The 25830-nt window shown below is 31.9% G+C and overlaps 1 protein-coding gene across 2 annotated transcripts in view; it reads left to right on the top strand.

Moving 5' to 3' along the window:
* The window catches only part of Nipbl (NIPBL cohesin loading factor), a 101516-nt gene that overhangs the window by 44938 nt on the left and 30748 nt on the right, over nt 1–25830 (top strand). For both annotated transcript variants that reach the window (XM_015496355.2, XM_048802888.1), the window contains exons 15-31: nt 1709–1795; nt 4840–5071; nt 5946–6097; nt 6590–6670; nt 7304–7404; nt 9425–9563; nt 11564–11646; nt 12205–12337; nt 13198–13341; nt 16209–16298; nt 17537–17751; nt 17853–17955; nt 18557–18655; nt 18753–18899; nt 21154–21288; nt 22292–22390; nt 23216–23269. In XM_015496355.2, coding sequence (XP_015351841.1) covers nt 1709–1795; nt 4840–5071; nt 5946–6097; nt 6590–6670; nt 7304–7404; nt 9425–9563; nt 11564–11646; nt 12205–12337; nt 13198–13341; nt 16209–16298; nt 17537–17751; nt 17853–17955; nt 18557–18655; nt 18753–18899; nt 21154–21288; nt 22292–22390; nt 23216–23269 — 2094 coding nt within the window. The remainder of the gene's footprint in view (nt 1–1708; nt 1796–4839; nt 5072–5945; nt 6098–6589; nt 6671–7303; nt 7405–9424; nt 9564–11563; nt 11647–12204; nt 12338–13197; nt 13342–16208; nt 16299–17536; nt 17752–17852; nt 17956–18556; nt 18656–18752; nt 18900–21153; nt 21289–22291; nt 22391–23215; nt 23270–25830) is intronic.

Genomic DNA, 25830 nt, shown 5'->3' with positions numbered 1-25830 from the left:
TTTTTTTAGGCTTTTGTGAGTTGTCTTCCTGTGAGTGCACTGTCACTAAGAAATAGTTTTATTTCACTAACGAAATAGCAAATTATTTTACCAGTGATAACTGCAAGCAACAATGACAGCATCAAGATTTAGCTTCCTGAGCCAGGCACTGTGGAGCATACCTATAATTCTGTAGCTCGGGAGGCTGACGCAGGAGGATTGCAATTTTAAAGAAACTCAGTGAGAATCTGTCTCTAAATAAAATATAAAATAGGACTGGGGATGTGACTCAGTGGTTGAGTACCCCTGAGTTCAGTCCCCTATAGCCCCCCTTGTCTACCCCCCCCCAAAAAAAGAGTTAGCTTCTTGCAGTCTTTATCTGCTATCATTCACACCTTAAATTGCTGTATGATTGCTATACAAAGAGAGTTTCAAGACAATTTCCCTCTCCTTCTCTTCTGACCAAGGTTCTTTCTGTACAACATTGTAACTGAGTCTTAAGTCTCCTGGTCTGTAATGTAGATACAATGATCTAATCTTCAGAAATACTAAAAGAATTAATAAAAATATTATGTTGACTTGTGGAATCAATTCCAAGCAATTTAATCCTGTTTAACTTTTCTATTTTATAATTTTAAAGCAACTTATAAAGTATTTTGATGTTTTTATAAACCTAAGGTATAATTGGTTCTTCATTTTTTGTTGAAATATTATGCCATGAATTTGATTTTTAAAGCCAGACATACCACAGTTAACAATTATTGTGCCATTAGTTCACACCAGAATTTCTATATATGGTTGGAGATATTGGTGTAGTTGTGTATGAGAATATGTCAAGGGTTTTTTGAGGTGCCTGTGCCAGTCTTAGATATTTCTTAATTCCATAATTACATGTTAGTTAATATTTCAACTTATTTGCAAAGGAAAATTTGCTAGGTACAACCAAAGTATAGATATTTATGAAAAGTCTCAATGCTTTAATCTATTATGAAATAGTCCAAAGCAGTGTTTGGGGAAACTTGCTTCTGTACTACAGCATGAGTAATCAAACTGGGTTTAACATCAGTTGCTTTGTTGATCTCCTGTTGGCTCTTCTGGCTGATTTGGTTGAATGTCCCGGCAGCATGCTAGGAACTAAGTAGAGTACTATTAAATCAAGAGAATCTGAGTAAACAGTTACCTCCTGATGATACTAACTTTTTAAATACAGAAAACATCCTTTGTAAGAAACTAAACAGGAAACATTTTTTAAATGTCTAAGAAGGATTTCTAAATAAAGCCGTGTTGTTTCAATTCACGTTCATAACTTTTATCATTCATCTTTCCATGCTTCCATTATTCAAAATGCTATCTGGGATTATAAATCTGCTGAATAACATTATAGTGTGAAGCTAAGTGATAATTATATCAGTGGGTGAAATCTTTAATGTATACATGTGTTCATGTGCAAATTCACTGTCACTTCCACAAGGGCAGAGGGCCTAGCATCAGAACACATTGAGTCTTACCTGGATATATGCCCATTCTCTTTTCTCAGGGTGTTTTCAGAAAAAGTTGAATAATTCTTTACATACATGGAATTTAAGGTTCTTTGAACTTAAGCTATTTTTTCCCCACTCTTTCAAGTAGTAATGTTATGTTTTCCACAGCCCAAAAGGAATAATTGTTTTTTGAATAATTTATAGTTTTTTGCCAGTAATTGATAAAAAAATTTATGTTCTCATTTTAGCTTTCAACTGATAAAACTGTGAAAGTCCTAAATATCTTGGAGAAAAATATTCAGGATGGATCAAAACTCTCCACTTTGTTAAATCATGTAAGTGTAAATTAATATTGTTGATTTTACCCTTAATATTGTTAAGATACAAATTTTTTCACAAGCAACTTCAATTTATATGGAAAATTCCATATTTCATAATTTGAGCTTATTACTACAAATTATTAGTTGCATTTCTTAACATTTCTAATAGAATTTCACTTTTAGTAATTCAAAATTAGTGTTATACATTGTCAATTTCCAGCTTTACCATAAATAATAAAGTCAGATGACTTTTTTTTTAATATTTTTTTTTTAGTTGTAATTGGACACAATACCTTTATTTCACTTTTATTTTTATGTGGTGCTGAGGATCGAACCCAGAGTCCTGCACGTGCGAGGCAAGTGCTCTACCACTGAGCCACAACCCCAACTGCCCCCCCCAGATGACTTTTTTTATTTTAAAAGTGAATCTTAACTTTGTTCTTCCTTGTATGAGTGTTTAAATTTTCATTTTATAATGTAGTATAAGTAGTAAATCTTTTTGTTGATCTTCTAGAAAAAAGTTAGAAACGTTATGCTGATTTCCTAATGTATACTAAAACATTAATCTTTTATAAGCTGTTTTTAAACCTAGTTCAAAGGTAGGTGAAAGGATACAATGGGTTAGTTCATGTAGTGTTTAAAACCATACCTGGCATGTTGTAACTATACACTAAATGTTAACTGCAACTGTTACTGCATTTTAATGTGTTTATATCAAAAGCAATTGGAACATGGTTGCAGTGGTTTATAAATTGACCAAAGTACATTTTCAGACGTCTACCTTCCTAGCATTGTAGCTAACTTTATAAATCACATATGCATTCAAATTGATCTTGATATTTCTAACATTAATGAAAACAAACATTGATGTTTATAGGAATTTAGTATAAGAGATAAGATTTGGGGAAGTTTTAAGTCAATGAACTTTCTTTTTTTAAAAAAAGTCTAGGGGATGGGTTGAGGTTGTAGCCCAGTGCTAGACCACATGCCTTTTGTGAAGGATGCCTGGTTCTGGGTTCATTCCCCAGCACCACATAAAGGAAAAGAAAAAACACAGTGGGGCGGGGGACTTGCATATATGTCAGCAGTAGATCTCTTGCCTAGCATGCGTAAGACCCTAGATTTTATCCACAGCACCACAATTTAAGATGAAAAGGGGAGGAGGAGCCTGGAGAAAATTTTTGAAAACATAAAAAAGTTCATACTCTCCTATAGCACTGGCCACTTTTAATACTTTTGAGATACAACCACAGTTCCATTTTTGGATATATGTGTGGGTGTGTGTATTTATAACACACTGAATTTTGTTTTATCTTATGAAATAATTTGATGTTTTTAGAAGCCACAGGTTTGCTAAGTATCCATATGGAATAAGACATGGAGAAAAATAGTCTTAGGTGTTAGTTCTCTGGATTATTAAACGTATGTTTTGTTTTGTTTTGTTTTTGAGGTTCTGGAGGTTGAACCTAGGAACTCTACCACTGAGCCATAGCCCAGCCCTTTTTATTTTTTGTTTTAACAGAGGATCTTACTAAATTGCCAAGGCTGGTAGCATCAGCCTTGTGATCCTCCTGCTTAAAACCTCTGAGTAACTTGAGATTATAAGTGTGCACTCCTGCACCTGGCCTATATCTATACTTTATTATTTTTTGTAGTTGTAGATGGGCGGAATGAAATGCCTTTATTTTATTTGTTTATTTTTATGTGGTGCTAAGGATTGAACCCAGTGCCTCATACATGCTAGGCAAGTGCTTTGCCACTGAGCTACAGCCCCAGCCCTGTATCTATACTTTCAATACCCTCTTTTTTAGACTAGTTTTGACTTATTTTTTTTTATTGTTGTTGTTTGGTTTTTTGTTGCTAGGGGTTGAACCTAGGGCCATGTATGCTGGGCAAGCACTCTACCCACGGAGCTACATTCTCATCCCCTTGGCTAGTTTTTTAATCATATGAAAAAAAGGCTAAAAGAAACCTATAGTGGCAGTCTACTCTATTGTTTCTATAAGTTACTTAAAACTTAGCCAAGAAATTATGGGTTCTGGGACTGGCAGTGTAGCTCAGTTGTAAAGTACATGCCTACCATTCATAAGACCCAGAAGTAATACTATAACATGAAGTTTGTATTTCATAAAAAAGAGTGTGATAGGGCCTGGGTTGTGGCTTCGTGGTAGAGCGCTTGCCTAGCAAGTATGAGGCACTGAGTTCAGTTCTCAGCCATATATAAATGAATAAATAAAATAACAGTTTATCAACAACTTAAAAAATATATTAATAAAAAAAGTGTGGTAAAAATATTTGCACTTTTAATAGTAAGCTTTAAAGTATTCCCTCCCAGTTGTAATGTCAAGTTGCTAATGTGTGAAGTAAAAGGAAGTCTTTTGTCAGTTGTTGAATTATCTACTTTAGAAAATGAGTTATGTCTTCAGTAGTCTTTATATCACTACTTTGGGTGCGGTGAAGTTGCTGATGTTTGATTCTAAGGTCTCTCATGCATGGTAATAAGCGCATGTTCTACAGCTCAGTTATATTGCCAGCACTGAATATTTCTACTTTTAATTTCAGTTTCAGAAATACAGTGTGGTTAATAAACAGGTATTAGGAACTGCTCAGTCAATAAATTTGACTACTTATAAATAAAAACTTCCCATGTTAATTTCTCTTTGTTTTTACTTAAAAAGTTATTTTAACTATCATATTTATACCCAAGACACAAAATAAATTTATATGCAGTGTAGTGTGGTAAGTTAAAATCTTAGATCTAGATAAAGTACACAAAAAGTAAAGGTAACCATAATTTATCACTGGAGTGTCACCTACTGGGGAAATTAGGAGGCAAGTATATCATGTTTGCAAATACTGATAACAAAATTTTTAAAAAAGAAAACCTTGCCTAAAGTAATATAGTATTTGTGCTTTATTCCGGATATTCTTTCAGAGTATGCACATCAAAATCCTGTGTTTTCTACCATTGAAAATCAAATATATCAGAATTTTTTATTGATGTTGTAGACTTATACATGTGTTTATTTCCACTTCATTAAACATGTGCTCTTTTATAGAATAATGATACCGAAGAAGAAGAAAGATTATGGAGAGACCTTATTATGGAGAGAGTTACAAAATCAGCAGATGCCTGTCTTACAACTATCAACATTATGACATCCCCTAACATGCCAAAAGCTGTATACATTGAAGATGTAATAGAAAGAGTTATACAGTACACTAAATTTCATTTGCAAAATACACTTTATCCTCAGTATGATCCTGTTTACAGATTAGATCCTCATGGAGGTTAGTTTGTCCATGTATGTGGGTAGTTTTTAATATAATATCAAAAATGTCTATTGTAAATTTTCTCATGTTAGATGAGTCAGAATATATAAAATATTCCATTTTAAAATGGAATCAAAACTATTAGATCACATAAATCATACTAAACATTGACTTTGGCTTTGTATTTGAGTAGAATATAGAACTCTTAGTTAATATAGTGTTTCCCTAATTATGATTTTTTTTTTTAGCACTGAGAGGTTAGCACCCTAATCTGAAAATCTAAATGCTCTGAAATCTGAAACTTTTTAAAGTTCGTGGGTTTTTTTCCCTTTTATTAATGCATTGTAGTTATACATAATAGTTGTTCATTTTGCCAAACATATACATGCATAGAATTTGATTTACTCCATTTCAGTCCCAAGTTCTACCATCCTCACCATCCTTACTCCTGAAATCTGAAGCTTTGTGAACACCATCAATAATGCTCAAGAAACTTGGGGATTTTGGAGTATTTCATATTCTTGTATTAAGGATGCTCAACTGGTAAAGTCTATCCAAGTAGTACAAAATCTGAAGAACTTCGAAATCCAAAACTCTTTGTTTCCAAAAATTACATAAAGGATACTTAACCTGTATTTATGTATGATTGAAGGTACTTTTACTAGTCAAGAGAAAAATCCCAGATGCTCCTGTTTCTGTTACCACTTTTCCCTAATTTTACCCAGGTAGTTTTCTCTTTTAATAAATAACTGGCTTTATTTGCCAGATTGTGTTTTAATGTAGCCAGAAGCAAGATTGTGTTCTTTTAATTCAGAAAATCGATTTTAGCTTTCATTATGGAAAAATATTAAAAGTTGCTATTTTCCTTATCTTGATATTTCTTTCTTTTTAGGAGGGTTATTAAGTTCAAAAGCCAAACGAGCTAAATGTTCCACTCATAAGCAGAGAGTAATAGTAATGCTTTATAACAAAGTTTGTGACATTGTTAGCAGCCTGTCAGAATTGCTAGAGATACAACTTCTTACAGACACAACAATTCTTCAGGTAACTTTTTTTTTCTTTTTTTAAGCATTTTGTAAATTTTTAGATGAAACAATATAAGAATAGAGGATCTGATGAAGTCCTGTGTAATCTTGTTTTACTCGGTAATAATGTCATTTCCACATTAATTTTTCCCATTCAGACAATGCTATATTCAAATTAAAGAAATTAAAGTTCAGGGGAGTTTTCAGGGAGTTTTGGGTAGAAGAGAAATGAAATGAATGGTTTTTGTTTCTTTATATTTACATGGCATTTATTAATCTAAAAGATAGATATTAGAAAAATGGCAGCTATGAATCAAGGTAACTAATGTATGGGCTAATGTCCTTGAGAGATGAAGGGGAACAGAGAAGGGAATAGATACTGACTACATGAGGGAAAGAAAATGCCCTCTGAATGTCTTCTGGTATAGTTATATGTTGTTGGAGTACCAACTAGTAAGATACAATATTACTGAAATCAACTAAAGATATTTACTTAAATTTTTCTTTTCAGGTTTCATCCATGGGAATAACACCATTTTTTGTGGAAAATGTCAGTGAACTACAGTTGTGTGCCATTAAATTAGTCACTGCAGTAAGTATAATCAATTTGTATTTTTAGTTATCCCCCAGTAAAATAATGTTTACATTATTTAATCCAGACTTGGAAAAATTAATGTAGATTCCTGGTTTCTAGTAGGTTAATTTTGCTATCAGGATTATTTTATGTATCTTATTAGATTCTGTGAACTAAGGATTCATCTTTTTGTTCCATGAATTTATCCAATTAATCTGTGTTCCAGCTAAAAATTCCTTAATATTTATAATAAAATCAGAATGGTCTGAAGTCACTTAAATTTTGTCTTGTTTCCATATCCAAAATATCATACCAAATGATACAATATATTCTTTGACTTCTTTTTTTAGTTGTAGATGGTTACAATAAATACCTGTATTTATTTATTTTTATATGGTTTAGGATCGAACCCAGTGCCTCACACATGTTAGGCAAGTGCTATACCACTGAGCTACAACCCCAGCCCTATTCTTAGACTGTTATAAGAATGTTGTAATCAATAACAGAAAATTTGAGCAAATTGTCTTAAGACATTACCATTGAAAATGAAACATCTTCATTCTAAATAAATAATATTTTTATTACATGTATCATTTTTGCTTTGTTTTCTAATATAATAGTTTAATTTGTAATCTTATAATTACTTAACAGGTATTCTCAAGATATGAAAAACATAGGCAGTTAATTTTGGAAGAAATTTTTACTTCACTTGCAAGATTACCAACCAGCAAGAGGAGTTTAAGGAACTTCAGGTAACTAATTATAGAAGTAGTCAAGTAATGAAGAACTTCGTAATATTATAACCAGGATACATTTATTCATCATTTCTGCCTGATTTATATTCTTTATTTTCTAATGACTAATTAAAAGGCAGTTTAGTTAGAACATCATGAAGAGTAGCTTAGATATGGGGAATCATATTTGGGGAATCCAAAGTAGTTCAGTCATCCTCAAACGTCAGGATCTATGGCAGTATTTTAAAATTTTGGTTTATATAATCAATCAACAAACATATGACAAAATGTTCAATATCTCTAGCAATTAACAGAAGTGCAAATCAAAACTACTCTAAAATTTCGTCTCACTCCAGTCTGAATAGCAGCTATTAAGAATACAAACAACAATAAGTGTTGGCAAGGATATGGGGGGAAAGGTACACTCATACATTCCTGGTGGGACTGCAAATTGGTGCAGCCAATATGGAAAGCAGTATGGAGATTCCTTGGAAAATTTGGAATGGAACCACCATTTGACCATCTATCCCACTCCTCAGTTTATACCAAAAGAACTTAAAAATAGCATAATACAGTGACGCAACCACATCAATGTTTATAGTAGAACAATTCACAATAGCTAAATTTTGGAACCAACCTAGATGCCCAGTAGATGAATGGATAAAGAAACTGTGGTGTATATATATACACATATACACACACACACAATGGAATGTTACTCAGCATTAAAAGAGAATAAAATTATGGCTTTGCAGGTAAATAGATGGAATTGGAGAATATTATGCTAAGTGAAGTAAGCCAATCCCCAAAAACCGAAGGCCAAATGTTTTCTCTGATATATGGATGCTAATCCATAATGGGTATGAGGGTGGTGCATGGGCGGAATGGAGGAACTTTAAATAGGGCAAAGTGGAGGGAGAGGAAGGAAAGGGGCATGGGGATAAGAAAGATGGTGGAATGAGATGGACATTATTACCCTAAGTACATGTATGAAGACACACACCAAAAAAAGAGTGAGGCCTATGACTTGGACTTAATTTTAAATAGTTGTAAGCCATTGAATGTTTTGGAAAGAGCTGAAAGATTACTCTTCACAGCAATATAAAGAATAGACATGAGGGCTGAATACTTTTAAATCACTAAGTACACTGTAATAAGGAATGTTATCCATTGCTATGGTATTATTGTCTTTATGTCAAAGGGAATTCTTTAGTGATTATGTTGCCCTGGCATGTAGGTTTATTTTTTAGATTACTTTGAAGGCTGTCTTCTATAATTATTTTTATCTTAATTTACTTTTAGACTCATGTTTATTGATAAATATTTGTCTGTTATCTGTTAACCCTGAAAAAAATAACTATCAATATATAAAAGAACTCTTATTTTTGTACAACCTCTGTAGAACAAAGCACTTGTCAATTGATTTTTCATAATCTGTGCCACTGACCTCATATTCACTAATGATCAAGAGTTGAATTTGTATTCAATTTTTTTTTTTAAAGAGAGAGAATTTTTAATATTTATTTTTTAGTTTTCGGTAGACACAACATATTTATTTTATTTTTATGTGGTACTGAGGATCGAACCCAGTGCCCCGCACATGCCAGGCAAGCATGCTACTGCTTGAGCCACATCCCCAGCCCCAAAGAGTTGACTTTGTATTCAATTTTAATACCAAATGACCACTTCATTCAGCAGATGGAAACTGAAAGCTTTTTCATTTTCAAAATCATTTTGATAAACATTCAGTAATTTTTCATTATAAATTTATCTGCAGTGCATATAAAATAGAAATTTGGATTAACTATTGTATTTTTCTTCTGGCTACTTTAATTATCTGAGCACACATTGCATTGGCATTTATTTGGTTATTTTTTATTACTCATTAAAAATAATTAGACCTAAGAACACTGTTAGAAGGACTAAAGACAATGCTTAGAAATATTAGTAAAACTGAAACTTTCAGATAATGATTGACTTGTAAAATAAGATTGTCTTCATACTCCATATAATTCAAACCATTTTTTCCTTACTAAAGGTTAAATAGTAGTGATATGGATGGAGAACCTATGTATATTCAGATGGTTACGGCACTGGTTTTACAACTTATTCAGTGTGTAGTACATTTACCATCATCAGAGAAGGACTCTAATTCAGAAGAAGACTCAAATAAAAAAGTAAGGAAATATTTTAAAGTTTTATAACTTTGCACTTTAACAATCAGAAACACATATATTCTCTGTAATTCTTTAAAAAAACTGAAGTTCTTAATTAGGATTTCATGATTGGCCTTTTAGTTCTTATAGAGCATTGGATAAGGTTTTAGAAGACTGGAATTCTAGTACTGATTTGTAGCTACAGGTCATAAAACATGAAAATCTTTTTGACCATTTTGGGTTTCTTCTCCAGCTGTAAAATGAAGGTAATAATACTTAACAGGCCTACTATTCCAGATTGTGAAACTCTAGTGAGATATTGAATATGAAAGTGAATATAATAACTCTAACATGTAACATAAATGTGCAACATATAAATATAATTGATATGTAATTCATATGGAAATGTGTCTATGCCTTCCGTGATAGGTAACTCTTTGCTAAGGTTTTCTCTGGTATCTTTGTTTTTGTGTTGTTTTGTTTGTTTGTTGTAATTCTGGGAATTGAAGCAAGGCCTTCTTTCCATTGCTACGCAAGCGCTCTACCACTTGGCTACACCCCTATCCCTCTCTTGGTTCTAATAGACTCAGTTGACACTTGGACTTTTCCAAGTTCTATAGTTGTACCCCAACAAAAGTTTAAGAAACAGAAATAGTTTTGTCTATTCTGTTATAGCTAAATACTAATAAATGTTACTAATATGTCATAGTTGACAAATATTGTCCAAAAAGTTGAGATCCTGTTTGTTTCTCTCCTCCTTTTTTTTTTTTTTTTTAAAGACCTTTATTTTGTTTGTTTATTTTTATGTGGTGGTGAGGATCAAACCCAGTGCCTCACATGTGCCAGGCGAGTGCTCTGTCACTGAGCCACGACACCAGCCCCTATTTCTCCCCTCTTCTGGTCCCATTGTTTTGTCTCTAATCTTCATTTCTTTACCATAGGGGACCAGTATCATGAGCATGTTTATCTTCTTCCATTAATTTATTTATCATTATAGATTTCAGTAGGACTATTTTGTTTTTAAAATGTACATAAATGATAGTGATATATGTACAGTTAAGATTTTCAGTCAAGACTTTGGGGAGGGGTGTGTGCTGCAGATTGAACTCAGGACCTTGTGCTTATAAGGCAAGCACTCTACCAACTGAGCTATATTGCCAGCCCTCAATTATGTGTTTTTAATACACATAACTCAGGTTTTTTTTAAGTTGAATTAATAAAGCTATAGTAGAATGTTGTCATAACTTAAAGCAAATGCTTTTTAGATGTACTTAGAAGTATAATTATTAAATTGTAGAATATATACATTAATTTCACTTAATGTTGTCAGTTTGCTCACCAAAGTGATATTTTAGTTTACGTTTCTTTATTATTATTATTTTACCTAGTATGGTCATTATGAAATTGTATATCAGAGTTTTATTTCATGTTTCCCTAATGAATATTTGTGAGTTTGAGTCCCTTTCCTTGTATTTATAAACATTTGGATTTCTTCTGCTATGTGTTGAGTATTTATATCCTAATCTTAAAATTTGCAATGAATTTGTTGAATTTTCCTTTGAATTATATTCCATTGTTTCATAAACTTTGAGGATGGAGTATTCTTTGGTTGGTTTTTGTTTTACTTTTGCTTTTGTTGTTGTTGTTGCATTGCTGAGGACAGACCCCCAAGGCCTCATTCATACACTAAGCACGCATGCATTCAGTTATCACTGAGCTACACCCCCAGCCCTGAAAAATTCTTTTTGTACTTTTAGTTCACATCTTCTTATCCTGACCTGTATCGCTATAAGCAACGACTCACTACAATTTCACTCTTAAATATTTTAACAAACTCTACCAGTATTTTTATCCTTATAGTTTTAAAATTTGTTTAGTATGCTAACTGTGGCTTTTCTTTTTTTACAGAAAAGAATAAATATTTAGTATTTGAATGTATTTATTACCTCTGTTCAGTAATAACACGGCAGTAGCAACAATAACTTATTTCTTACATCATAAGTTCATTTTTCTCACTATAGGTTGACCAGGATGTTGTCATTACCAACTCTTATGAAACAGCTATGCGAACAGCCCAAAACTTCCTTTCCATCTTCCTTAAAAAGTGAGTAAGATTAACTTAAGTCTGATTTTTATTTTCCACAGTATATACTTTATTTAGAAAAAAGATGAATCCACTTTCCTGCCATAATCTGAACTTAGGGTACACCTCCCTGGTCCTTGCTTTCCTTATCTTTAAAATGAGGCAGTTAGAATATTAACAGTTTAAAATTTTTTTGCTTTCTTATGTTAGACCTTAAGGTACTACATGTTCGGTAATTTTTCTTCACTAAATTTTGAGATATTTTACTCAAAGTTTGTGGAGAGAGGTTACTTAGCGTCATAATTATCATAATTGTGGAGAGAGAAAAACAGTGGTTGTTTTTTAAAAGTTGTTATGGTTTCCAGAAAGTAATGTTAATTTTGGTTAATAAGTGAATTCCCTATACTGGGGGGAAAAATGGGTTTGAGAAATAGATCCATAGATCATAGTTTGTCTAATGTCCTCCCATACGCCTTGTTTCTAAAATACAGAGAAAAGATAAATCAGTTAACAAGTTTAGTTGTAATAGTAGACATGTCACCTAAATTAACATCCTTTTCATTATTTGTCCTTGAATAGATGTGGTAGTAAGCAAGGTGAAGAAGATTATAGACCACTCTTTGAAAATTTTGTTCAAGACCTTCTTTCAACAGTCAATAAGCCTGAATGGCCAGCTGCCGAACTACTCCTTAGTTTGTTAGGGAGACTGTTGGTAAGAGTATAGCATTTAAAGATTATTAGATTTCTAGAAGACAACATAATGAGGATGTACTCTGATTCACAGATGATGAATTCTTTAAAATGTGTAAGGAAATATGAACATTGCATCTCTATTTTTGCATGTGTATAACTGTACACTATATTACCAGTACTTTGTGGAAAACTTTAAAATGTGAATTTTAGTAGTTTCATTTTATTATATAAGAAAACAATGCTTTAACATTTTTGGTTTGGTTTAGTTTGGTTTGATTTGGTTTGGGGCTATTAACATTCTTAGTTTAAAACATCTCAACAATGAGCCACAAGTTATTTTATTTACTCATTTCAAAGCATGAAACTAACTAATTTGAAATCTTCATCATCTTTAAGAGTATTTCCAAAACTATATGGTTTTAGTCCTCATGAAATAAGAAAATGAAAAGAAATATTGTGATTTTTCTTTTTACTTTTAAAGTACATTTGGATTTGTACAATATAAACTGTGACAAAGCTTTTGAGAACTTTTTGTGAACTGGGAAATATGTTAATATTATTCTAAAACTATTTAATGTTTCATAGGCATCAGAATTCAACCCCTAAGAAATTCTTACTCAGTAACATTCAATTTTATACAGTTGAGTCTGCACTTTTTAAAAAGTGACTATGCTTTATCTGTAAATTTTTTTAGCAAATGAAAATGTTCAGATTTCACAAAACCATAAGGCAAAAATCACTTTATGGACAGTACACAAGAAAAAAGTTTAAATTCCAAATAGTACAACATAGATTTGAAATTTATAATTTTACAATGATTATTAAATATAAAATGGTAAATTTATATTAAATATAAAATTACTTAATTTTGATGTTTAGGTTCATCAGTTCAGTAATAAGTCAACAGAAATGGCTTTAAGAGTGGCATCTCTTGATTATCTTGGAACTGTTGCTGCACGACTAAGGAAAGATGCTGTTACAAGCAAAATGGATCAAGGCTCTATTGAACGAATTTTAAAACAGGTATTGAGATAAAGATTTAAAATTATGGAGATAAATAATAGGTAATTTCTTTAGATGTTTTTACATTAGTGTTTTATTTGTAGTTTCAAAATAAGATTTATACTTCTAAAAGTGGACTTTTCGAAGTTCCAAAGATGAATTTAATACTTTAGGGTGAATTATGTAAAGTCCTTAGTTTACTTTTTTTTTTTTTTAACTACTGTTGTGAATGTATAATATTATTTTTATATTTGGTTTGGCTTAATGGAGATATAACTCAGTGGTAAAGTGGTCACCTAGCATGCTTACGGCCTAGGGTTTCAATTCTTAGCATCACCAAAACAAAACAAAGAAAAGCTATGTTTGGTTTGACATTTAAATTTTTTAATTACTAAGATGGTGATGTGGCATGCCCATTCAGATTATTTTGTATCTTTAAATCTTGTACATCTTATATTAGCGAGGGTTGGAGAGGGCTTCTTTTCAGATTATATTATTAAAGAGTGTTCATCTAAGGGAAAAGGTGTTTTATTGTTTCATATATTCTTTTTTTAAAAAAATATTTTGTTAGTTGTTGATGGACCTTTATTTACTTATTTGTGGTGCTGAGAATAGAACCCAATGCCTCACACATTCTAGGCAAGCACTCCACCACTGAGCCACCACCCCAGCCCTTTTTATATTCTTTCAAAGTATGGATAAAAAATTAATTTTCTAGTCTTATGTTCAAAACTGTGTCCACGTTGGTAGAAATGCCTGATTTTTTTCACTGTACTTTGTGTTTTGAAATGATTGCAACCTTATATGTAAGTTGTTAAGAATAGTACCAAAAAATACCATGAATTCTTCATCCAAACTCCTTAATTTTTCACAATTTGTTACCTTTGCTTTGTCGTTCTCTTTCAAAGTATGCACATCTTTTTTTTTTTTATGTTTATTTTTTAGTTTTTTTTTTTTTAGGTGAACACAATATCTTTATTTTATTTTTATGTGGTGCTGAGGATCGAACCCAGTGCCTCACGCATGCCAGGCGAGCACGCTACCAGTTGAGCCACATCCCAAGCCCCTGCACATCTTTTTGTGGTACTGTAATGGAACAAAGGAAACTCCATCTACTGAGTTATGTCCCCAGTCCTTTTCTTTATTTTTATTTTGAGAAAGAGTCTCACTAAGTTGCCAAGGCTAACCTTAAACTTGCAATCCTCCTGCCTCAGTCTCCCAAGTCTCAGGGATTACAGGCGTGCACCACTACACCCTGCTTATATATGCACTTATTATTATTTTTAAAAATATTTTCTGAACCATTCGTGGTTAAAGTAGACATAATACCCCTATTATCCCTACTGTATTCTCTAGAACATTGGTTTTCTTGTGATTCCCTGTCAAGCAGCACCAATATTTATATGACATGGGAACTTCTTAGAAGTATAAATTTTTTAGGACCTTCTCTGTGTTTACTGAATCAGAAATTCTCAGAATGTGGCAGTTACTCCTCCAGGTGATTGTAATGAATGCTAAAGTTTGAGAGCCACTATTTAGTGTATGTTTCTGCAAATAAGAGCTCTCACTTAAATATCCATAGTATAGCTATCAAAAGTGAAAAATTATCATTAATGTTAATATAAATACTACTATCTAATGTAATACTGTCATTCCTATTCTGTTTAATAGATTATAACTTACTGCTACATTATTTTAATGTTCAAATTGTCCTACATTTGCCCAGTTTGACTCTGTAAGCAGTCTTTTGTGTCCTTTTGATATGTCCCATCATTCTTTAAGGACTTTTCTGGAACAGCTTGGTGTTTCAGAGACACTTTTTACTTTTCCTGCCTAACCCTGCCCTGGAATCAGCTACTTCTCCAAAAATCCTCTTCCTTCTTAGTGAATGGTAATGTGGAAACCAAGATGTAGATTGACCTTCAGTATTTCCTTGAGAGGCCCTGGAACCTGTTATGCCATATATGCTGTGTAGATTGTTCACTCAAGGGGAGGTATCATTTGTGGGTGGAAAATGTTTTTTTAAATATCATTTGTAAATATGAAAGCATACTTTCAAATTGTTTTTGAAGTTTATAGAATGTTTCAGTTTCACCACCCTCCTAGATCAGGGGTTACCTTAATCTTTGCTTTCTTTTTGAGATATAGTCTAAAGTATGTGTTTGGCATTTCACATGCTAAAGCTAAAACTGCTAAAGAAATAACTGTGGACAAAAATATCAGCTCACAGTTAATTTCTGCCTCTTTAAAATTCTTGACAAAAACTAAACATTTAATCCTTTTATGCACCTAATTCGGTAAACAGCTCACCTGTTATCTAATATCCTACTATTGTCATATTACTTATAAGGAAAAACATATTTCCCTTCACAATGTTCTTTTTAAATAATGTCTTAAAGAAATTTGTAATGCTTGGGGCTGAGGCTGGAGCTCAGTGGTAGCACACTTGCCTGGCATGTGTGAGGCACTGGGTTGTATTCTCAGCACCATTATAAATAAATAAAATAAAGAGTTATCAACAACTAAAAAAAAATTTGTAATGCTTATTAATACAGATGATAACAATTTCCATTTACCGATTTAAAAGTTTGAAGACCAGGATTTTCCTACATCTGAAGATTTAACAGATTGTTCTGATAACTTTTATGTCAATTACTTGTAAGCTTTTTAAATGAAATATGACATGTAGTTCATAAAAATAAAAGCTAACTTCATCTATTAATTTATATTTCCAGAAATCATTTTTTTGTTCCTTCCTTTGAGTTGCTATAATTATATTTTCACTTTTAATATTAATGTTTCTTCTCTTAGATTTGTGTTTATATATAGACAATTTGCTAAAACATAACAGTAATATCTTTTTGGTTCCTAATTGATTTATTTTATAGGTTTCTGGAGGAGAAGATGAAATCCAGCAATTGCAAAAAGCATTGCTTGATTACTTGGATGAGAACACTGAAACTGACCCTTCACTAGTGGTAAGATTGTTTACTTTTTTTATTTAAATTTGGTCTTAAGAAACTTTGGAAATGAAGAGGAAAACTTGTTTTGGAATATTGATTTTGAAACAAAAAATTACTTGGTCTTCTAAATAGAAAAGAATGGTTAACTGTTATTTTGTCTGATGTGGGATTCTGATTACAGATACCATAAGCTGAACAAAAAGAACTTGTGTAAAAAGGGGAATATTTGGGCTGCACATGTGGCTAACACCTGTAATCCCAGCCACCTCTTGGGAGGCTGAGGCAGGAGGATCATGACTTCAAAGATGCCCTTAGCAACTTAGTGAAGCCCTAAGCAACTGAGTAATATCCTGTCTCTAAATAAAAAGGGCTGGCAATGTGGCTCAGTCATTAAGTGCCCCTGGGGTTCTATTCTTGATACCAAAAAAAGGGGGATGGGAATACTTGGAAATCTTCTCATTAATTGTCTTTGAATCTAGGGTAGGTTGTTGCCCCTCAGGATAGGTATATGTGATACATAGATGATCTCTTCGCATTATTTTTTTAAATTATTATATTTTATATATAACCATTTTTAAGTATAATCTTTATTTTTATTTAAGTTATATAAACTAACCAAATTTATTAGTATAATAGGCCATGTATAAAATTTGTAAAGTATGTTAAAGAAAAGGATGCATATATTGGAGTGTTATGTTTTTGCTGAATGGCTATTCTGCTGAATGAGATTGGAGACCGACACATTATTCAGCCAACTCCTGCAAGTGTTCAATTTGTATTCATAGAACAGATTTATAGGTGTGCCTCCATATTAAACTATTTCAATGATAACTGGCCTTTGCATTTCTTAGAAAAGTAAAACAAGGTTTGAAAATGGATGGAGTCTTCTACCTTCAGTATTTTATCCATTTATTCTAAACTTTACTAGTTGACCCATAATCTATCTAATCTTACTAATTCATGTGATATACCCTTGGTTAAGTAATTGATAGTAGTATTTTATATTTCATACAGAAGTATTTATTATCTTTTGACCTCATTAGTATAAGTGTTTTATCAAGTCTAACTAGTAAGTTTTCTATTATCCAGGCTATTCCCAATTTTCTGTTCTTAAAATTGGATTTTTTATGATATGAGTTGGTTTACAGTAAACCTGAATAGTTGTATTTCTGATTGTGAACATTCTAACTTTATTAATGACTGGAAATGTTGTTACTAATTTCATCAAGCTTATCTATCTAATTTCCTTCTAGTTTTCTCGTAAATTCTATATAGCCCAGTGGTTTCGTGACACAACTCTGGAAACAGAGAAAGCAATGAAATCACAAAAAGATGAAGAATCATCTGAAGGTACACATCATGCAAAAGAAATTGAGACAACTGGTCAAATTATGCATCGAGCTGAAAACCGGAAAAAGTTTCTTAGAAGTATTATCAAAACCACACCATCTCAGTTCAGCACATTAAAGTAAGATCCAGGGAGAAAATGTATTAGATGTATAGATTGCTTTGATACCTATTTACAAAAAAAAAAAATTAAATTAAAATTTTAATTACTTTTTGTTGCAGGATGAACTCTGACACCGTAGACTATGATGATGCTTGCTTGATTGTTCGATACTTGGCCTCTATGAGGCCGTTTGCCCAGAGCTTTGATATTTATTTGACACAGGTAAACTGGGCCAGAATTCCTTATACAATGTTGTTGATTTTTTTGACTCTGGATGCTTATGGAGTAGCATATAATATCTACTTATTGTTGAACACAAATATTTCAGAGATCATGGAAATAGGATTTGTTGTAGTATTCCATATTTGTTAAGATGCCATTGTTCTACATGTCCTTTTTATATTGGTTGTTTTGTTCTACAGATAGTTGCGTGTATATCTGTATGAATAGACACAGGGTATAGGTAGTGAGGTTGTAAAAAATTATTCAGTTGATCAAATTATGTTTGAATGATACTAAATATTCTTTAATAAAGTTCACATAACAAGATTTTAGTGCGACTGTAGATTCTCAAAAAAGGAAACATAACAGTTCGTGTAGTTGAGAATGTTTAGCTGAAAGAGACCCTGAAGTATAGAATGCTACACTTGCAAAATGTACTGATCTTTAAAGTTTGGGATCAGTAAGATAATGAATCTTGTACTCACTTATATACAAATTCAAAGGAGATAAATAATAGATTGTTTTCTTTTGTATGTCTTCATCTATGCTTTGTTAAATTTTATGTTTTAAAATTTGCAAAATGTCAATGTTTGCTTGGCAGATACTTCGAGTTCTTGGTGAAAATGCAATTGCTGTTCGAACAAAAGCCATGAAGTGTTTATCCGAAGTTGTTGCTGTAGACCCCAGTATTCTAGCAAGGGTAAAGAGAGCAAAAATAATTTTCTTCCTCAGGTTTTCTAGTGAGATTAAGATATTATCTCTACTTAGTATAAATTATAATATCTTTTTTTCATTAGCTTGATATGCAGCGAGGAGTTCATGGACGACTGATGGATAATTCCACTAGTGTTCGAGAAGCAGCAGTAGAATTACTAGGTCGATTTGTCCTTTGTCGACCTCAGCTTGCTGAACAGTATTATGATATGCTGATTGAAAGAATATTGGTATGTTTGTTTTGCCATTTTTATAATGAATGCAATTTTGACTTTAAAATATCACAATTTTTAAAACGATAAACTAGAAAAGAGACTCACTTCTTAGTATCATAAAGCAAATCATTGGCAAAAATTGTATTCCTCTTTTCAGTCATGGCAGTTTACAGTGAGTAAATGATAGGAAATGAGATAATTATTTTTGGACAGGAATCTAGAGTAATTACATATTTATACATATGTATGTATGTATGTATGTATGTATGTAAGCAAGAAGAATTATTTCAGTGAGAGACAGTTACAGAACATTGGTATCTGAGAATATTTTTGGATCCTTTACATGTATCTGCATGTTTCCTTAAAGCTAAATTATGGTAAGCTCAGATACCTGCAAGTTAAGCCAGAAAGTTACTTGAGGTTTAAGAATGAACTTAAGGGCTGGGGTTGTGCTCAGAGGTAGAGTGCTCGCCTACCATGCGTGAGGGACTGGTCGACCCTCAGCACCACATAAAAATAAAATATTGTGTCCACCTATAACTAAAGAATAAATTTTTAAAAATAAATTTATTTAAAAAAAAAAAGAATGAACTTAAGAAATACTGTTCTAAGGTACTCTTTCCTTGCATATCATAGAATTTTCTGGCCCTGAAGGATTTTCCTGGAAAATAAAAGAAAACATTGGCATTCAGAAATGACTATTCTTCTTACCACCCATTGTAGGCACATTGACTTCTTTTTGTAAATTCAGCATAGATACATTAATACACAAGATTAGATGTGCATATAGTGAAAATAATTTGTTTTATCATCATTAGTCAAATATCAGAGTATTGTGTGATTGAGCATTATAGAGTAGTTTTCAGCCTCTGTTAGGCATTAATTAATTTTCATTGAATAAGAAAAGGGTAGAAGAATTTTTTCCCTTTTTGTGCCTCACTCTTTCCCCAAGAATAAAGGATATAATTAATAGGATTCTCAAATATCTAATGAACTCGGATAGAATTAATCCTAGAAGAATATCCTAAAATGTTTTTAGGACTGCTGAACTGTATATGAGAAATTAAAAGTTTATATTTTAAGCATCTAGAGTTTGTTATTTATTTTAAAAACTGTTAGGGTTTATATTAAAACTGTTAGGGTTGAGGTGAGGATGTAGCTCAGTGGTAGAGCTCTCACCTGTCATCCATAAGGCCCTGGGTTCTATCCAGAATAACACACACACACACAAATTTAATATGAAAATGTATAAATTAAAGGAAAATAAAAAACCCATCTTTCTATTTCACATATGTTTTTGCTAGATTATTTTAAATTAAATTATAAATATTTTACTACTTTTCCCAAAGATACTTCAACTTGCAATGCCAAAAAATAAGGATATTGTAAACAAACCCTATCTTACCTAACCAAACTAACACTTTCTAACATCATCTAATAACCAGTTCATATTCACATTTTCCTATTCTTCCCAAAATAATGTCTTTTCCAGTTTGTTTTGAGTGTGTGTTTTTTGTTGTTGTTGTTTTTAATGCCTCAGATAGCACATTGCATTTGGGGATCTTAAAATTGAACTCTATTCTCCCACTTTTTTTATACTTTCCCCTTAACTGAATAATTTTAAAGACCAGGAATTTTATTATTTTTCCATGGTTTAATATATAATTTGTCCCTTCTTGCATTTCCTGCAAGCCTAAATTAGGTAGTGTCAAAGGTTTTATTAGTTTCCATTTAAAATTTTATGTTAATTCTACTATATAGATGCTTCTTCCCTGCCAGACACTGTTCTAAAAGCTTTGTTATTTTTATCCCACTTAACTCTGGAAAGCTTGTATCTAGTACTAAACTATAGAAAATGTTTCAAATATTTATTTAAAAGTACAGACAATATCATAAGATTATCCATATTTGTAATAACATTAATAAGAAAGCATGTAAAGAGTAAATGTGCCAGGCATAATGATGTACAACTGTAATTCCCGTGGCCCAGATGGCTAATGCAGGAGAATCTCGAATTCAAAGGCAGCCTCATCAATTTAGCCAGGCCCTGTCTGTAAATAAATTATAAAAAGGGCTGGGGATGTGGCTTAGTGGTTAAGCATCCCCAGTACCAAAAATAAAAGAGTAAATGTTTGGACCGTGTTTATCATATTACCATATAGTGAATGTGATGGTTTGATATATAATTACTAATTTTATTTTATCAAATTGTATTCTCCTAAAGCATCTGAAAATTTTCTAACAATTGAAAATACCTTTCTGCTCTTAGGATACTGGTATCAGCGTCAGGAAAAGGGTAATAAAGATTCTAAGAGACATTTGTATTGAACAACCAACATTTCCAAAAATTACAGAAATGTGTGTAAAAATGATTCGCAGAGTCAATGATGAAGAAGGCATAAAGGTAAGATGAAAATTTACTAATATAAAATTTATTTTTCATAAATATTTGAAATAATGCATGTTTATTGCATCTAAATTTTTTTGCTTTAAATATACGCTTTACAAGTGAATCAACATTTTTGGTTTGTAAATTTAAGAAAAAGACATATTTGACACTATTTCTTTCTTTGTTACCTGGGATTGAAACTGGAGTGCTTTACCACTAAGCTATTTCCCCAATCTTTTCTATTTTTTATTTTGTGACAGGATCTTATTAAGTCACTGAGGCTGGCATTGAACTTGGAATCCTCCTCCTGCCTCAGCCTCCCAAATCACTGGAATTATAGGTGTGCACTCCACGCAATCTGCTTAAGTAAATACTTTATTAAAATTTTAATCCTAAATTGTAATTTCCATATATACATGCACACACACACACACACACGCATACACTTATAATCATTTATTTGTCCCTAGTTTTTTAAGTTGAGCAAGCACTGTAAAAATGTCTCTCTTAAAATGCAGTAAAAATAGCCAGATATTGTGGTTCATGCCTGTAATCCCAGTGACTCAGGAAGCTGAGGCAGGAGGATCGCAAGTTTAAAGTCAGCCACAGCAATTTAGTGAGGCCCTAAGCAACTTAGCGAGACCCTGTCTCAAAATTTAAGAAAAATGAAAAGGCTGGGGATGTGGATCAGTGGTTAAGCAACCCTGGATTCAGTCCCTGTAACCAAAAAAAAGGGCAAAGAAATACTTTTTTAGTTGGATCAAAAATATTTGTTTACTAAGCATAGGTTCTAGGCTAGGCATAATATCACCCAAATTATTTAAAATTTCGGTGATATTAAAAAGTTTATAATTTCAAAAAATTAATGGTGATTTTAATTATAAGGAAATTCATACCAGAAACTTTTGGGAATTTTGTTTTGGCTAAATAGGCTTTGTGTTGGACCTAATGAGAATTTGGAGTTGAAAATTTGCCATATTTGTTGTAGTTACTTAATTTGAAATTTGTTTTCTTCTAGAAATTAGTAAATGAAACATTCCAAAAACTCTGGTTTACTCCAACTCCACACAATGACAAAGAAGCAATGACAAGGAAAATTTTAAACATCACTGATGTGGTAAGAAGGATAAACAAGTGTGTGGTCACTGTGGGTCCAAACCTGAGACCCATTGTATCTTATGAAGGGGGAGAGAAATGTGATGAGATATTTGGTTTTAATCTTTACATTTAGTACTACTTCCTGCATATTTTTGAAGTTTCTCACAGACACAAGTAAGATTGAAATTGATGTCTTACAAATGCCACAACTTCTTGACATTTGTTAGTGTAAGCTCTTATTGATCATCTTCTTGTCTTCCAACAGTTGAAATCAGAGAGAGAAAAAGAAGAATAGATATATTAGCCAAGGGACAGCAACATACAATTCAGAAAATATGAAGTCAGTTTAGCTTCATTTTGGTTTTTAAGCTATAATTTTTGACCCCAAATTTGTTCATGTTTTGAATATAAGAAATTTTTTATGCTCAATGACATGATCATCTACATTTTCACTGATACCTTTAAACCTACCATAAAGAATGTTAAGAAACAAATATCTTTATTTTTATTGTTTTAGACCTTACAGATTTTTCTGATAGAATGCACTTTAAGTTATTGTACAAAATTTAGTTCCATATTAATCCTCAATATATTAAATTAATTGATTGCTTTGGAATAAAATTCTGTAACATTGGCAAATGTTTAAATTACTGATAAAAGATAGTTATAACTAAAGTATGATGTTTGTTTTGTTTTGTTTTTTTGTGGTGTTGGAAATCAAAACCTAGGGCCGTGAGCATGCTAGGCAAGCTCTACCCTAAGATACATCCCCAGCCCCCAAAAGTATGTTTTTTTAAAATAAATTTCTAACTTTGATAGTTTCACCATCAATTATTTCCCCCAGGTTGCAGCATGCAGAGATACTGGATATGACTGGTTTGAGCAACTTCTTCAAAATGTGAGTATTATTTTGACTTCTGATGATATGAAATTTATATAAGGTGGTTCTATACAGACTTTATGATCTTAAAAAATTTGTTTTTTAGTTATTTTGTTATGTATTTGTCTTTTGATGGGAGACATTTATTTCAGTATGCTAGGCTGAATGTTTTTAATTTCCCTAGGATGTGATCCATTATTCCATTGCCTGTTTTTGAACCACTAATGAAAATTCTTTATTTCTCTTTCAAGATTATATTTTTTTTCTTATCCCTTTAATCTAATAATAGACATGATATATACAAATAGATATACAGATTGCCTATGTTACTTGTCATATTATAAAATCCATAGAATTTCCTTTAGTGGTGTAGATATAACAAAAATTTGTTTTGTGAATGGAAATGTTTCTCTCTCTAAGAATTTTAAATTATTTTAATTTCAGAAACTTTCAAATAAAAATATTCATCACTCAGCTTCGAAAGTTAGCATTTTTTCAGTCTTGTTTTATCTATCCTCTCATCTTTTCTCTTTCTTCCTTTTTCTTTTTTTATTTTACCCTCCGGTAATAATTTTTAAACAAATCTCAAGCTTTATATTTATTCCAACCATAAACATACAATACTAACTCTAACAGGTAATGACTTTGAGCGGGGGGTGTCATCTCTATCAAAGTAAATTGTATATTGTTTCCCATTACCTAATATCTATAAAATGCTCACATTTCTTCAACTATCTCAATGTATATTTATAGTTAATTGACAGTGGGTTCTTTTTTATATAGCTTTAAGATTTTTTTTATAAATATTTTTTGTTGTAGTTGACACAATATTCTTCCTTCCTTCCTTCCTTCCTTCCTTCCTTCCTTCCTTCCTTCCTTCCTTCCTTCCTTCCTTTCTTTTCCTTTCCTTTCCTTTCCTTTCCTCTCCCTCTTTCTTTCCTTTTTTCTTTTTCTTTTTTTCTTTTTTTCCTTCTTTCCTTCCTTATATGTGGTGCTGAGGATCGAATCCAGGGCCTCGCATGTGCTAGGATAGTGCTCCACTGCTGAACCCCAGCCCCAGCCCCCAAGATTTCTTAATAATAGTTGATCCCTTTCCTCTTTAGTTTTTTTTTTTTTTAATGCCATTTGTGTTATTGTAGATTGTCCCACATTCTGTATTTTGTAGATCTCATCTAATGTCTTTGTTGTTTCTCTATCCAACATTTTTCCTATAAACACCAGGTTAGATCTAGAGGCTTAAATAAAATTGAAGTTCAGTGTTTAGGATAAGGATACAAATACTTCATAGACAGTGCTGAATATTATTGCATCACATCAAAAAGCACATAATGTCTGGGCCTGTCCTTAGTGATTGATCTTTGAGTTTAGGTGTTGTCAGTGTGATGCATTATTATAAAGTCTCTCAGACTGGTTTTTATGATCATTATCTAGACTCAATATTTCTTTCATTCTTAATGTATTAATTAGGTGGGACTTTTCTTTAAAAATAATTTTTTAGGCCAGGTACAGTGGTGTACACCTGCAGTTTGAGCCACTCAGGAGGCTGAGTCAGGAGGATCATAAATTTAAGGCCAGCCTCAGAAACTTAGCAAGACCCTGTCTCAGAATAAAGACTAAAACGACTGAGGATGTACATTAGTGGGTTTAAAAAAAAAAAAAAGTGCCCCTATATTCAATTCCCTGTCCAAAAGCAAAAAAAGAGAATTTAAAATTTTTAAGTTTCATTCCTGATTAACTATCTGGTTACTGTGAAATACAATTTGTACAGAAAATGCTTGATTCTTTTATACTGTCAATCTTCAGAATGAGTTTTATCAACATTCAGAGGTGACTATTGAGTTTTGTTCATTTTTGAATCAGTGTGAACTAATAGATTATGTATATTATATATTTTATTGCAATCATGATTTGTTTTGAATCTCAAATTCTCCCATCTTTTTCTAGTAATAGTCTGTTCAGGTTAGTCCTGTATACTTTTTTTTTTTTTTTTTTTTTGGTAAATTGGGATGTTATGGGATTTGAATGTAGGAGCTTATGCACAAAGAATTAAATGTAGCTATAAGAAATTACATTATTTAGGATTACTAAAAAGAATCTAAAATAATATCACTGAATTAGAGCTGTGTATTGTGGGCAAGTTAGAAGCAAAGGGGAGATGTCCATCCAGATTCATGATCTTTTAACAGTGGTAGATTTATTCTTACATTTTTTGTATCTTTGTTCTACAGTCCTATTTAGTTAGCTAATTAATTGTCCATTCAATTCATGCCTCCTATACTTTCTTACTTTTAGTTTCTACCAGCAATTTAGTTTCCAATAACATTCTTACTTTGTGATCTAGTTTCTTAAACAAGCAGAGTTTGATTTGATGAAAGAAATAAAGCTCAAAAATATTTATGCAAATACATGTGACAGACATCATCACCCTTAGTAATTTTAACAATATGTATGCATAAGTTTTAAGAGAAGCTAGGAAGAATATAAACAATGGACTGTTAGAGATATTGGAAATTCTTGAGTATTATGTTCACACATATATATATACATTCTACTCAGTACAATTTCATATATTTCTAATT

Source organism: Marmota marmota, unplaced genomic scaffold (assembly GCF_001458135.2).
Source record: "Marmota marmota marmota unplaced genomic scaffold, marMar, whole genome shotgun sequence".
Classification (NCBI taxonomy): domain Eukaryota; kingdom Metazoa; phylum Chordata; class Mammalia; order Rodentia; family Sciuridae; genus Marmota; species Marmota marmota.
Note: the sequence above shows the minus strand (reverse complement) of the source record. Positions and strands in the feature narration are given on the sequence as shown.